Source organism: Rhineura floridana, chromosome 4, assembly GCF_030035675.1.
Source record: "Rhineura floridana isolate rRhiFlo1 chromosome 4, rRhiFlo1.hap2, whole genome shotgun sequence".
In the NCBI taxonomy this organism is placed as follows: domain Eukaryota; kingdom Metazoa; phylum Chordata; class Lepidosauria; order Squamata; family Rhineuridae; genus Rhineura; species Rhineura floridana.
This window is the reverse complement of record NC_084483.1, coordinates 64,000,390-64,015,188: the sequence shown is the minus strand read 5'-3', so window position 1 is coordinate 64,015,188 and position 14,799 is coordinate 64,000,390. Positions and strand designations below refer to the sequence as shown.

At 39.5% G+C, this 14,799-nt stretch overlaps 1 protein-coding gene across 5 annotated transcripts in view; it reads left to right on the top strand.

Moving 5' to 3' along the window:
• The window catches only part of PHIP (pleckstrin homology domain interacting protein), a 184,016-nt gene that overhangs the window by 34,734 nt on the left and 134,483 nt on the right, over positions 1-14,799 (top strand). For all 5 annotated transcript variants that reach the window (XM_061623183.1, XM_061623181.1, XM_061623180.1 and 2 more), the window contains exons 7-12: positions 836-996; positions 10,641-10,862; positions 11,364-11,464; positions 13,931-14,001; positions 14,512-14,612; positions 14,703-14,743. In XM_061623183.1, the coding sequence (XP_061479167.1) occupies positions 836-996; positions 10,641-10,862; positions 11,364-11,464; positions 13,931-14,001; positions 14,512-14,612; positions 14,703-14,743 (697 nt within the window). The remainder of the gene's footprint in view (positions 1-835; positions 997-10,640; positions 10,863-11,363; positions 11,465-13,930; positions 14,002-14,511; positions 14,613-14,702; positions 14,744-14,799) is intronic.

The window sequence follows — 14,799 nt, the reverse complement described above, 5'->3', positions numbered from 1 at the left end:
TTAAAATTTGAAGAGAATTAACTTAATGAGTATTCATGTGGAGGGAATTCCTTAGTTGTGGGTATCACAACTGATAAGGCTCTGCTTCTTGTCATCACCAGTCTTGCTTCTGATAGCGCAGCACAGAGAACAGAATTTCACTTGAAGACTTAAGTGGGAAGTTTGTATAGGAGAAGGTATTCTTACCATTAACCAGTGGAGTAGTTTCAAAGTTAGAGTAATTTGTTGCTTGCAACAAGCCCCAGTCAATAATTGTCACTGTATTTGTGACTAGCTGAAGTTTCTGAAGGCATCACATGTTGCATTAATCTTATTGGGGAAGTTAAGATCTACTGATAGCCCAAGTCCTTTAGTGCCTCTTTGCAGAGGGCAGCTGCTACCGCTTGAATAGCTACCTCTCATTTTGAATGAAGCACATTGTCAGATGTGTGGATTCTACTCTTCAGTATAAAGTCTAGTAGTTTCTCTTGCTCTTTGCTTCCAAGCATTAACTCTGGCTACTGAGAACTGTGTTTCCTACATACGGGTTTCTGAGAGGGTCTGTTCTGCCTTTATGTTGGTTGTGTGCTCACAGCAGTAAAAGTTGCAATGTATTCTGGTCCCTAGGAGTCCAGGAGCTCAGCGAAGCTGAGACTTTCCCCCCCTAGAACCTGGTCATGGTGTATTATCTTGTCACTCTGTGTGAATGGTCAGGATATTTTAATTGTATATTGTGATAATATTTATTGCCATAAATATTTACAGAAACAGCTTCCTAAATCTTGTTTGGAATGGTATTTATCAGCTTGTGGACATGCATCTGACTATGACATACAAAATGTATTTTTTTAAATAGCTGAAACACTCTTTTCAAGAAAACTGAATGGAAAATACAGACTTGAACAACTTGTTCCGACTGCTGTATATCAACATATGAAAATGCACAAGCGAATCCTAGGACATTTGTCTTCAGTATATTGTGTAACATTTGATCGAACAGGCAGACGGATATTCACTGTAAGTGCAAACTCATGAAAATGTTTATATTTATGTTCTTAAAGAATATGTACTATACTCATGACTGATACAAAGCAGGTAGGTTATGGCAAGAGCTTAATAAAAGATTGCATGTTGTTCATCTTGTTAAACACAGAAAATGTTATTAGTCTTTCTACTCTCCCCATCTGTCTTTTGCTGATCTTGAAGTGGGGTCTGTGGAGCCTCTTTTGAGGTGCTAGTCTCAGCAGTTGTATTTCAGGAAGAATGTAATACCCTCTGTGGTGGTACAGGTCAGTCTGATATTCTCCATTTGCCAAGAAAGCCTTCCTTCTCTGGAATTACTCAGGAGTGAAGTGTTAGTTTCTCTGAATATAAGTATAGAGACATCTTGGAAGCAGGAAATTCCCACAGGAGACAGGAAGTTCATAATGAACTTAAGTGAGAGAAGGGGCTCTTTAGTCTGTTCTTGCTTGTTGTGCTTACTGACCCTACTGTGGTACTTATTTCTTTTTTCATCTCTGTCTTTGGTTGCTGTTTGTTTCTCTTCCTTTTCTGAGTGGATGAGAGGTAACAATATCGTTTTTCTACTTGTTGGAGAGGCCTCACTCTAGTGCAGCTCAAATTCCTGATCTCGGAACATTTGGAGAGTCATAGTATAGTAGCTTTGCACTCCACTCTCCTCTTTATCATCTAGAAACAATCTGGGGCTAATGAAGATGATCATGGTGGATTTTCTTTGTTTTTATCCACTTGCATAGTTGTTTGTCTCCAACAGCTGTGGTTGTTATTCCAGTGCAGTGGCTAGCTGAATTCAGATTCAAACCAGGGTCCGTTCTGTAGTACCTGATGGGGAGACACTATTTGGGAGCTACCTATGTTGAGGAGATCCTGGGGTGAATTAAAGGGAATATTTAGGTGTCGCCAACTTGCTTCTTTCAGAACAGTGGCTAGAACATCCCTCCTTTATGGAGGGATTATAGCAGCAGGTCTCCACTTTCTGCCTAACATGATGGCAACATCCCATCATGGAGCCCCAGGCCCCCCAGGAACCATGTAGGGATGAAGTGCAGCCTGTTCTCTTCTGATAAGCTGGCTAGAAAGTGTCACAAATTGTACCACAACGTTGAAAGAAGGAGACGTAAAGAGCATGTGTCATCTTGCTCCTCTTTTGGGATTGCAGGTGAGGGTTATCAGTATGGGAGGGGAGTAGGTTTGCATGGTCTCCCACATAATACTCCACCCTTTGTTTTCTCCATCTAAGGAGTATACCCAATTATTCTTCCCATAAACAGGGATAGATGTTGTGTTGGGGCTGCCCAGGGAGACAATAGTATCTTTATCTCATGCAGTGTTGTGGGTTTTCCAGAAAATTTTCAGTTTGCATCAGAACATTTTCTGATGACCTAGAGAAGGGTTGGGAACCATTGGCTTTCCAGATGTCGCAGAACTACAACTCCCAGCAAGACTGGCCAATGTCCAGGGATGATAGAAGATGTAGTTCAGCAACATCTGGAGGGCTAGACAGGACAGAAGAAAGAACTTCTTCACACAATGCATAATTAAACTATGGAATTTGCTGCCATGGGAGGTATTGATGGCCACCAACTTAGATGGCTTTAAAAGAGAATTTAATACATGGAAGATAAGGCTGTCAGTGGCTACTAGCCATGATGGCTTTGTTCTGCCTCCATAGGCAGAGGTAGTATGCTTCCAAATACCAGCTGCTGGAAACTGTAGGAAGGGAGAGCGCTGTTGCACTCAGGTCCTGCTTGTGGGCTACGCATAGGCATCTGGCTGGCCACTGTGACAACAAGATGCTGGACAAGATGGGCCACTGGCCTGATCCAGCAGGCTCTTCTTAGTTAGCTTGACATGTTTATTTTACTTGTATTTAGTAAACACAGCTAAAAACCTTGAAACTGCTACGCTTGCCTAATATTGTATCTGCACTTGGCACCCGCTCATTGTTACTAATGAACTTATGTAATGAGAAATTTTCCATGGAAAAATAAAACTGGGGGAAAAAAGGGAAATGTTCTGTCCTACATCACTGACTTGTGTTTAGATGCGCGAGATTGAGTTTTTCTGTCTTGTTGCCACTAGAAACAGAATTTGCTAAATGTGTCTATACTGAAAAGATATCTCTATATTCAAACTCTGAAAGTAGTGTCAAAAGTTACACAGAGAAAAACTGAATTGGGTCAAGGCATTTTCTCTACAACTGTATAGTCCAGTCACATTTGGAAGCTTGATGAGAATAATTTGTCCAGCCATAGGAACTGTTCTGGATAAGAAAAAATAAAGGTTAAATTGGGAGTGATTGGAGGAAAACATGGGATAATTCCCATCGTCTCCAAGCAGCGAATGTTTCCCTCATATTGCTGGATACCATGTGTCCAGAATTTTGCTGGAGACCTCTCCACCATTGATTCTTCCATTTCATTTCCTGTCATTGCTCCGAATAGAACCCACTTGCCTCTCTTCCAGTGTGTTTGTTTCTCTAACTCAGGCTTGTTTGTTTTTTCTTGTATTATTCTTTGTTGTTTTCCTCTGTCTCTTTTCCACCATTGTTATTCTCTATCTATTTTACCTGTATAAAAATAGAGAGAGCTCCTTCTATTCCCATGTCTTTTCCTTTCAGATTTGCTTTATGCTTAATTTCTCTCATGGCTCTCATCCTCTTCCTTTTTCCCAACTCCGGGATATGGAGCCTCTAAGGCCACCACATAGGTAAAGCATATTTAAGTGTCAAATCTAAGTGAGCAGTCTCAGCACTGGCTGCAATGAAAGCTCCACTGACTTCCTCATATGCCATAATTGTTCACCAGGAAGTTAGATTGGCCTGTGGCAGGGCCACAGCTCTCCTGGCTGTAGCTGCAATCAGGGCATTGAATTCTGCCATGTTGCTTTTCATTCCCTGATGGTGTTCCCCCCCAAAAAAGACCCCCCTACACTAGCAGCTAATACACATTCTGCCTTAGCTCAGGCCCATCAGGCAGATCTAGATCAAAGCAGGAAGGATCCTGAGCGCTACACCCCTTCTCATTCTATGTTTGAAGGAAAATGGAGTGAGACTCAGAAAAAGAAGACTAATCTCAGACATTATTTCTTGCCCTTGTTGTCTAAAGCAATTTCCTTCTTAGGTCATCAACCAGTGGCATAGGAACCACTTCCTGTAGCTTCCAAAGGCACACATGTGATTCTGGAATCCAAGTTTCCTCAGAGGACAATCCCTTTTCCTTAGTTTAAAAATAATATTAAGTCAGAATGGGCAAAAAAACCCTATTGCTCAGTATTGCTCAGGAATACTATTATCCAGATCAGCAAGCTGTGGAGAACCTTAAAGTAGATTCCCCTGTAGCTTTCTTTGTCTGACTCCATTCTTCCTAAAGATGGAAACGCACAGCCGAAGGATATGTGTGGATGCTGCTCAAGACCATACTCTAAAGCACACTCTGTGAAGCCCATCCCCTTTCCCTCAGGGCAGCTTTCTCAGCATCTGTCTTTGCCAGAGCTATGTTCCTGGCTTGGCTGGCCTCTTAGACCAGCCTATTTAGGAACCATCCAGATGATTTATAAGGCAGTGGTATTCCTAGCAGATGTAACATTACATTCCACTCAGTTGTCTGCCAGATCCAAAGCAGCATGGGTAGTTGCTAAGCAAAGCATTTGTGTGAAACACTGAAATGTTGATACCACTTCTAGGTCTAATTTATCCTCTTCACAAGGCACAGGCATTTAGGAATGAGGCCTTAAAAGAGGTTTTAGTGGAGTCCAGTGACTGACTTAAGATCATCATCATGATGATAGTTTATTTATATGCTGCCTTTCCATAGTAATCTGTGCTCAAGGCTGCTCACAACATGAAAAATGTTACATAATTTACTGCTACAAAGCAAAATTCAAATAGTCAATCAAAAGGTTGAAGAAAACATCTTGAGAAACGTATAATAAATTGAAATACCATTATAATTCCTAATAAGGTCCAACAATAAAATGCAAAAACATGATCCCAATAACAGCAAAAATAACTGACCAGCAGAATTAAATTTTGGCCCAAACAAAAGGCCTTAAACAACACCCCACAGTCTGGTCTGTGGCATTTTCAGGTAATAATACCTTTTATAGCTGCAGTCAGTCAGGGCCCCACCCTACCAGGCCGGATGGAAAGCGGCCAGCAAGACGGCAAAAGAGGGTCTTGCAGTCGAGGTGTCCTCGATCACGCCCTCTGCAACCAAAAAAGGGTAGAAAGGCACCAACACAAGTGGCCCTTTCAGTCCTATCAGGCCTTTCATTTCTAGAGATTTTCTGACTTTTAAGTGGCAGGCCTTCATGGAATAGGCCACTAGCTCCAGCCAGACATCATTCCTTCCTGATGTCACACAAGGGACCCCACAATCCAGAGATAGGAAACCGCAGCCATTCTGATCCCATCTGAGTGGGAGGGAGATTGCAGCACTGCCTGCCCACTTGGCAACATACAGTGCAAGATTGTGGGCCCTCCAGACGGTGGAGTCATGCTACTTGATAGAACGTAAGGAAGCTGATTGTTCAAGAAGCTATAGGCTAGCTTCTAGACATTGTAGCCATGGAACTGATGCCTCTTACAGAGAGATTCTGTGGCAGGCATTCCACTTTCTATGTTGTTCCCAAGAAAGGAGGAACCTGGAGGATGATTCTGGACCCCGAACACTTCATGAAATCTGTAAAATACAGAAAATTCTGGATGGAAATCCTGGCCTCCATCTGGAAAGCCCTGAATGACCAGGAAGCCATCAATTGACCTGAAAAGAGCTCTACATGCACATACGATGGTCGCTCCTCCCGTAGGTCAAGTTTGCCTTTAACAAACATTTCCAGTATCATGCACTATCATTTGGCCTAGCCTTGGCCTTGTGCATCTTTAGCAAGTTCATGGGCAACCTAGTGGCACAACTCAGGTTATATCCTTATCTGAACACCCTCTTGATTTGATTCTTGTCTCTTCCACAAGCTATGCAGGCCTACTAAACCAGTCACACATGCTGATCCACAATCCAACAACAAAAGCTCTCATTGATAATGGGGTCACTCCTTTCAATTTGAGGCATTATATCCTCTTCTCCTGGGCTGAATCCCACTTCTTATCATTAGTGGTGGAACACATCAGGCAAATAAATGCATGACGGCACAGAGAATTGACTGAGTTGTCAGACCATTCTCCTGGGAGAGCAGCATCTCAACAAGAACATGTTCATTGTACTTCACAGGAGCTTCAGCTGCACAATAGTGAACCTCTTTGTGTCACAGACAAATCACCATACCAGACAGCTTTTTGAAATACCTGATGCTGGGGAAATGATGGATGATCCCATGGCCCTCATGTCTTCTGTACACATTTCTGCCAATCAGTCTCTTGTCGTGTGTCCTTCACAAGGTTGGGCAAGAAAGGATCTTGTCCTAGTGGCTCCTCATTGGCTGAGATACCACTGGTACTCAGGAAAAGCTTCTTTTAGCACAGTAGTGTCACACAGTTTTTTTTCGTATTTGCCAAAATTGTGGCAAATGTGTTAATGTTTTTGCCACATGATAAAAAAACAACAAAAACCCCAAACACAACTGTGTTTTTGAGGATGGAAAAATGCACAACAAGGTTTTGAATTATTTATTGATAGAATTAGTGACATATCTTTACATTAAGTAGTTCAGGGAAATTGGACATGAAATCAGTTAGGCTGCATCTCAATTTCAAATTTTTATCCAATATCTGCAACCTATATTTTGATTGCACCATTTTTCTGCACAATAAGTTGATTCACAGAGCCACATTGAACCAAAATTGAAAACAGTTTTGTAATAACTGTATTTAGAACTGCAAACATCATAACAATTAACTCATCTTTCAAAAGTTGAGTGTTTTGAAGTAGAATTACATCTGTTTTGAAAAGGTGCCTCACCAAAGAAAGAAGCCTCTGAAGATCTTGAGATAGCTGAGAATTGTAGAGGTCAACGAGCATTTTTCAGCGTATAGGGCTTAAGGATGAATCTGATTGTTAAGGGTGGAGGATGGACACTTCTTTGAACTGATGCATGTATAAAATAATTTTAATAATTTTTTTATTTTTAAAAAATAGTTGGTAGAAGTAAAGCACCAATTCGCTACACGTCAGTAGCCATTTTGCGCCACATAGCGAGTGGCTACCATGTTGGACACTGGGGATCTAGCAGAATCTCAACCATGGTTTCTTCTGATCCAATCAGACCTTCTCTAATAGGGCCTTCTGCTCCACCTGTACACAGCTTGGCTCCATCTAGCCACTTGGAGAATGAATGGTGCTGAAAGTGGTATTTCTTTCAGAAGTTGAATCAATCCTCCTTGTGTCAAGGAGGCAGTCATGAGTCAATTTGGAAAGCTTGACCTTAGGGAAGAAAGCATCAAAGGGCTTCTTGACTTCTTGCCAGCTGAACTACACTTAGATCTCCATCCCAATAGGCTGAGGCATCTGACATCAGTACTTTCCTTAGCCTGAGCAAAATTGGGCCCTGGGGCCCACCCTTTGCTTAAGATTACTGCAGGGAACAACTCTTCTAAGCCCAACAGTAGTCCACAGGTTCCTGTCCTGGAGTTTCCACAAAGTTCTCCACACACTGCAGAAGCCACCATTTGAGCCTCTTGAACTGTGGAATGCTTTAAAAGAAATGGGGGTGCCAGAGCTTCTGATTGTCCTGATGCGCAACCTATACTCTGGACAACAGGCTACTGTAAGGACAGAATATGGAGAAACTGATTGGTTCCCAATTGGAAAGGGTGTGAGACGGGTGTATTTTGTCACCCTATTTATTTATTTAATCTATTATGCAGAACATATAATACGGAAAGCTGGATTGGACCAAGATGAAGGAGGTGTGAAAATTGGAGGGAGAAATATCAATAATTTAAGATATGCAGACGATACCATACTACTAGCAGAAACCAGGAATGATTTAAAAAGAATGCTGATGGACGTTAAAGAGGAAAGCACAAAAACAGGACCACAGCTGAACGTCAAAAAGACTAAAGTAATGTCAACAGAAGATTTATGTAACTTTAAAGTTGGCAGTGAGGACATTGAACTTGTCAAGGATTATCAATACCTCGGCACAGTCCTGAACCAAAATGGAGACAATAGTCAAGAAATCAGAAGAAGGCTAGGACTGAGGAGGGCAGCTATGAGAGAACTAGAAAAGGTCCTCAAATGCAAAGATGTATTACTGAACACTAAAGTCAGGATCATTCAGACCATGGTATTCCCGATCTCCATGTATGGATGTGAAAGTTGGACAGTGAAAAAGCGGATAGGATAAAAATCAACTCATTTGAAATGTGGTGTTTGAGGAGAGCTTTGTGGATACCATGGATTGCAAAAAAGACAAATAATTGGCTGTTAAAACAAATTAACCCAGAACTATCACTAGAAGCTAAAATGATGAAACTGAGGTTATCATACTTTGGACACATCATGAGAAGACATGATTCACTAGAAAAGATAATAATTCTGGGAAAAACAGAAGGGAGTAGAAAAAGAGGAAGTCCAAACAAGAGATGGATTGATTCCATAAAGGAAGCCACAGACCTGAACTTATAAGATCTGAACAGGATAGTTCATGCTATTGGAGGCCACTGATTAATTTGTTGTTGTTATTCATAGAGTCGCCATAAGTCATAGTCGACTTGAAGGCACATAACAACAACAGATTGGACTTGTACTGAACCTATTCCTAAACATGGCGTTTCTTGTAACTTTCACCATAGTGCAGAGAATATTGGAGTGCAATCTTTTTCATAAAGACCAAGTAATACTCCATTCCAGTCCAACCAAGTAATACTCCATTCCAACCCAACCTTCATCACCAAACAACTCAGCCTTTAAAAAATGCTATTATAGTATTTTTATGCTATTATTTTTAAATTAAGGTGGCTCTGTTTCTCTCTGTGTGTTTGCAATTGCATGCAAGCTCAGAAGGTGGTATGGGACCATTTATGTGCCTCAGTGCTTGCTGCTATGTATTTGTTTAATTTTTATGGTATCTTTGTAGTGATACTGGGAAATGGGGTGGCTTCATTCACACAGCACAATAAAATGGAGATACCTGGATAGAGATCAGTTTGTTAATGGTGTCCATACTAGGTTAATATCATCTGGCTATTAATATCCATAATAAATTGGAAGGATGAAAACATTAAATTTTTTTAAAAAAGGACTTTCAGTAATAGCAAATAGCAGAAGCTGGATATCCGGTTTCTGGGACAGGGGGAACAGAACGTTTGTCAATACACATTAAAATTTTAGCAAGCATTGGGTGGGGGAAATAGAAATACTAATGAACATTTTAGCAAGTATTAGTTTGGCTGCAGAGAAAAAGGTGTAATCAGGGAAGGTTAAAAACTCAGTGGTATCTATATTTGTATTAGTAACTTTTACTTGTAACCTATGCATTTTTTTAAAAAAACACCCAGTCGGGGTTTTACATGCTTTGGTGTTTCCCTCCCTCTTTCTTCCCCTCCCCTGCTCCCAGCCTTTGAAGGTCACTCTCATCTTGGAGGGAGGCTTGATGAACTTGAGCCCTTTTATTCTGGTGATTGAGATAAGTGGTAGGGGGTTGTGGTGGCATTTGAAGTTGCTTCCTGTTTGCTTTTTCCTCTCGAGTGAACAGAGGAGAGTGCTGGAAGTTGCTTATTGTGTTGGTCATTGTGAAAGATGAAGCCTACTCTCCTCTTGGTGGGCCAGTGCACGTGTCACAGAACTTTCTTCCATACATTCCCTTATTCAGAGAATCTACTGTCAGACTTAATGTTATACAGTTGTATCCAACAAAGTTCTACTTTGAGTAAACCCACTGATATTAATAAAGCTAAGTTAGTCATGTCCATTAATTTCAGTATGTTCCCGTGAGTAGAAGTAACATTGAACACAACCCATAACATTTAGATTTCAATGAAAGTAATAATAGAAGTAGGCAATCTAACTAAAAGGATTTTGGTTTTTTATTCTTCCCCATGAGTTACTTATGCCAGCACTCATACATTGAGAATCTGTGAATGATACTAGTGGTGACAAATTTGTCTAAACACAATACAGTAAATAGTTCCCAAAGGCTAATTTTGCAGAAATACTGCCATTTAATGCAGTGCTTAGGATTTGCTTTAATTATATTAATTCTGTAGCCATCATATAATTAATGTCTTGCTCTTTGTTAACTTTTAATGTATGTAACAATTATAATTATTTCATTGTATGTATGTTTCTGTTGTAAGCCGCCTACAGGTTTTGTTTGGGCAATATTAAATTATATCAGCTAGGTGAAAATTCCCATTTCTTCTGTTACATGTGCCAAGACCTGTTTAACAAGCAAGTCATAATGTTTAGCCATATTAAAGTGGTTGCTTGGATCCAAAGAGTTCTGCTTATGCAGTGAAACTTTCCCAATTAATTCCTTTGTGCCCTCTGAAAAGCTGCAGAAAGAAGTCTGATGCCGGGGTGGGGCAGGAGGCTAAAACTGATGGATAGGGTGACTTGATAGAAATAGGAAGCAATATTCCTTGCACAAAGGTCTGCTTATATCCAAATGAGTGTGTATATATAATAGGATCTCAAGTCCCATGAATTTTAATTGGGCACTAATGGTGGTTAATCTGTTTTAAGGGTTCTGATGATTGTCTTGTGAAAATCTGGGCAACAGATGATGGAAGGTTGCTTGCAACTTTAAGAGGACACGCAGCCGAAATATCTGACATGGCTGTTAATTATGAGAATACCATGATTGCTGCAGGGAGCTGTGACAAAATGATCCGAGTGTGGTGTCTCCGAACATGTGCCCCTTTGGCTGTTTTGCAAGGCCACAGTGCATCCATAACATCACTACAGGTAACAGTTTGCTTTTTTCTATGCTATGATTTAGCAATGTAATTTTAGCACAATTAAATGGACTGAATGAACATTTTGAAAAATAGAAGAGAAATTTCTTCAATTGAATTATTAATGTTCTCTTCTCATACAAGGCAAGGCCTTGGGCTGCTCAGTCAGATATTAAATGCCTTAGCCCTAGACAAATCCTTGTGTTTGAACTATTAAGTGGATTATTTTGCATTTTTGTGTTTGAGTAAGTATAGGTTTTCACTGTTATGAACAAAGAAAATGGCAGGGGAGAAGGAAGTATGTGTGTATATGCACACATGCATGTGTGTATGTGCTTCTGCCTGCAGTAAAGATCTTTCTGGCAGAGTTCTGCATGAGCCTGATTAAGCAACTTTATATAGAAGTGGTAATTATAATAGAATTTTCAGTTTATACTGAATCATTTGGATCACTTGTTTTCACTGTTTGCTAAAAAATCAAGAATTATAAATAGCTTTATTTGTTTTGCAGTTTTCTCCACTATGCAGCGGCTCAAAGCGATACCTATCTTCAACTGGGGCAGATGGCACAATTTGTTTTTGGTTATGGGATGCTGGCACCCTTAAAATAAAGTTAGTTTCTGTTTTCTGTGGTTTTAAGCATATACTGGAATTTAGAAACATTGTAGTTGGTTCTGGGTGGCGTTTGGAAGTTGGGGGTTCTAGTCCAGTGCTGTGTGCATGTAGTTTTGCTGGCACAACAGAAATTCTATTTCCTCTCTCTCCCTCTAACCCTCTGGAGCTGGTTTTGAGGGTGTACAGGGGCTCGAGGGGACAGGAGAAGAAGAGGAAGCTCTGTTGCATGCACAGAGCTGCAATGTTAAATTTTTCCTTAGGTTGTATTTTGTGTGTGTTTGTGCTAAAGGTAGCTTCTGATTTACATTAATTTCCAGATATCAGAAAATAGCTGGCAGAGGATTCAGTAAAACTTACAGAAAAATCCTATGCGTGTTTATTCATAAATAAACTGCATACCTTCAGTGAGGTTTTCTTCCTATTTAGTATGTATAGGGATGCAGCCTTGCAGTTCAATGTTATGCATGCCTACTTTGAAGAAAATCACATTAAGTTTAATTAAACTTATTTCCAGTGAGACATGTATCTTAGTCTTTGAATCTCCAACATTAGGAAGGTTCAAAGGTCTTCCTCCATTACTACTTTTGAAACAATCTTTTGAAACAAACAAAATTTGAAACAAGTATTTAAACACATTCTGTTTACTGTTTTACTAATTTCAGTTATAGTTCCTTTTTTTAAATGTTTCAAAAATGATGTCTGGGCTGAATGCAAACATCCATAGAATAGTAGAATTGGAAGGGGCCTATAAGGCCAATCTCCATGTTAAGCCTACACTTGCAATCTCTAACAATTAAATCCATGATGCTTTGCCTGATACCATTGTAATGTCAGGAGCTTAACAGGTGGGCAGCTCTGCCACTGGTCAGATTTGACCCTCCGGGAGTAGGGCAGATAAGGATCTGGCCCTTTGGCTAGATCCAGTGCCCCATCTCTGATATAAGCAGACACAATTTAGTAGAGCAAAATGCATGTCGGTAGCACGGGCGTAGGTTTTAGACAGTGCTTCTAGGATATATAAAGGATCCATTTAATTACAAACCAATACTTTGATTTTTTTACCACTACACTAGCATGTGTTCTTGTTCAGGAAATACACTTAATGAAATTTGACTTTAACTAATGTTTTAAGTCACTGATTTATGTCCATATTCCCAGATTGCCTTTCTCCTATATTAGAGCATTGGTATGTGTCTAGAAACACTTGAAGATGCACAGTGGATACATACCAAGGAAACATAACATGGCTATAGCTCCAGGGCATGGGCCCACTGTGTGTTTGGAGACTTGTCTCCCTGTTACATCTTTCATATTTATTGGAACAAACACCAATGTACCTCTAGTGCTGAGAAAAGTTAGAAATAGCTCTGGAAATATTGACAATAATGAACACAGAGATGCGGTTTTTAATGCAGCATGACCTTTATTTTATTACTATGAATTACTGCTCAGATCCCTGTAAAGGAAATTTAGAAAGCTTATTTTTATAAAATCATAATGCCTTGAGTAAGGTTATGTTTTGTTTTTCTGTTACAGTGGAGTGTGCTTCATTATCCTAATTTAAATCCTACAAGGCTGTCCAATGAATATAGTTGCAGAAGATTAATAATAATGTTTTTAACCCTTTTTTAAAAATGTTTGTAATGTTGTTTTGTTTTAATGTATTTTAAGGTCTTTTTATGATGTCTTAAAAGTGTTTTTAGCATTTCTGTTTGCCGCCCTGGGCTCCTGCTGGGAGGAAGGGCGGGATATAAATCAAATAATAAATAAATAAATAAATAAATAAATAAGATTTTCTTCATGTTGGGCAAGCCTAGAGCTTGTAGCTTGAAGCTTGATTTAGCATCAAGAAAATACAGCTTCTTCCATCATTATAAAACAAACAAAAAAATTATTTAATGAAATCTGGGATTTGGATGCACATGATGGTGATTTTGCAGTTGTGATATGTATGGGGCTCTTGATTTATGCCAAGCAGTAGGTTTTACACCAAATGGCCTATATGCAGTATTGTAGAGAAAAACAAATGCCATTGATTTTTTTCAACTCTCCTCCTCCCAGTTATGGCATTCCACATATGGAGTTTGGTTGCTGATTGTCACCTACTCCTCAAAGTGCCACTCCACCATCACCACCGCATGAGAAGTGCCTTTCACTTGCGCAGGTGATCTTGGGATCCAAGCTAACTTGACTGGAGAACATTAAGCTTTTCTACAGAATTTATAGGATTTTGCTATAAGAACAATATAGGATTGTGGCCACTTTACCACAATTAATGAAGAATCCTCCTCTAATATTTCTATTTTAGCCTATGAGAGTAGAGTAAAATGAGATTCTTAGACTGTGAGAATAGAGTGTCTTCCTTCCCATTTACTTAAAACTCTTTATTTTTCTGCTGACTAGTTCAGTCACTATCTTAGATTGCTTTCATGCTTTTAACTGTGTGCTGTTTTAACCTTGCAGTCCAAGGCCAACAAAGTTTACAGAGCGTCCAAGACCTGGAGTCCAAATGATTTGCTCCTCTTTCAGTGCTGGTAAAGTGTTCCGCCCTAATATTATTGACATTGTTGGAATATAATTTTAAAGTAGTATTCATAACTGGAAGATAAGTACAATTGTGAAATATTCTGATTGGGAATTCTAGATTAGTGAGTTGCGTATAATAAGCAAAGGATTTGTTGAAGGCCATCTTGCAAGAACAGTGGCAGTGAAAGACTTGTGTTTTTCCATTAAATGGTAACATTCTTAAATGATGCATAGGCTATAGACCTTTATTGTCTTTTGCCTGTTAAAGCTTGATTGCTAAAACATGCAGTCATGTGATGAAAGCTAAAAATTGTCTGTACAAATGTATCTTGAATCCAAATACAGATTTGGATACTGTGAAGTAAGTAAAAGATAATTATTGTTTTGGTGTTAATATAGTCATTCTATGTCTGTCACAGGCAGTACATGGGAGCAGAAATTGGGAAGTGAGGTCTAAAATTGTCAAACTGCTAAACAGAATAAAATTGTGAATATACTCCCTTTATTCTTTTCTCTAGGTGGAATGTTTCTGGCCACTGGAAGTACAGATCACATCATTAGGGTTTATTACTTTGGATCAGGTCAGCCAGAGAAGATATCAGAGTTGGAGTTCCATACTGTAAATACCTCCTCAAAATTGCTTAGCTATTTGTTTGAAATGGATTGACAACTTGTAGTCATGTTGTTAATTTTTTTCTTGTTTACACAGGACAAAGTGGACAGCATTCAATTTTCTAACACTAGTAATCGGTAAGCAAGTTAACTATTTGTGTATAGATTCAGATTATTTTCACTGTGTTTTACAA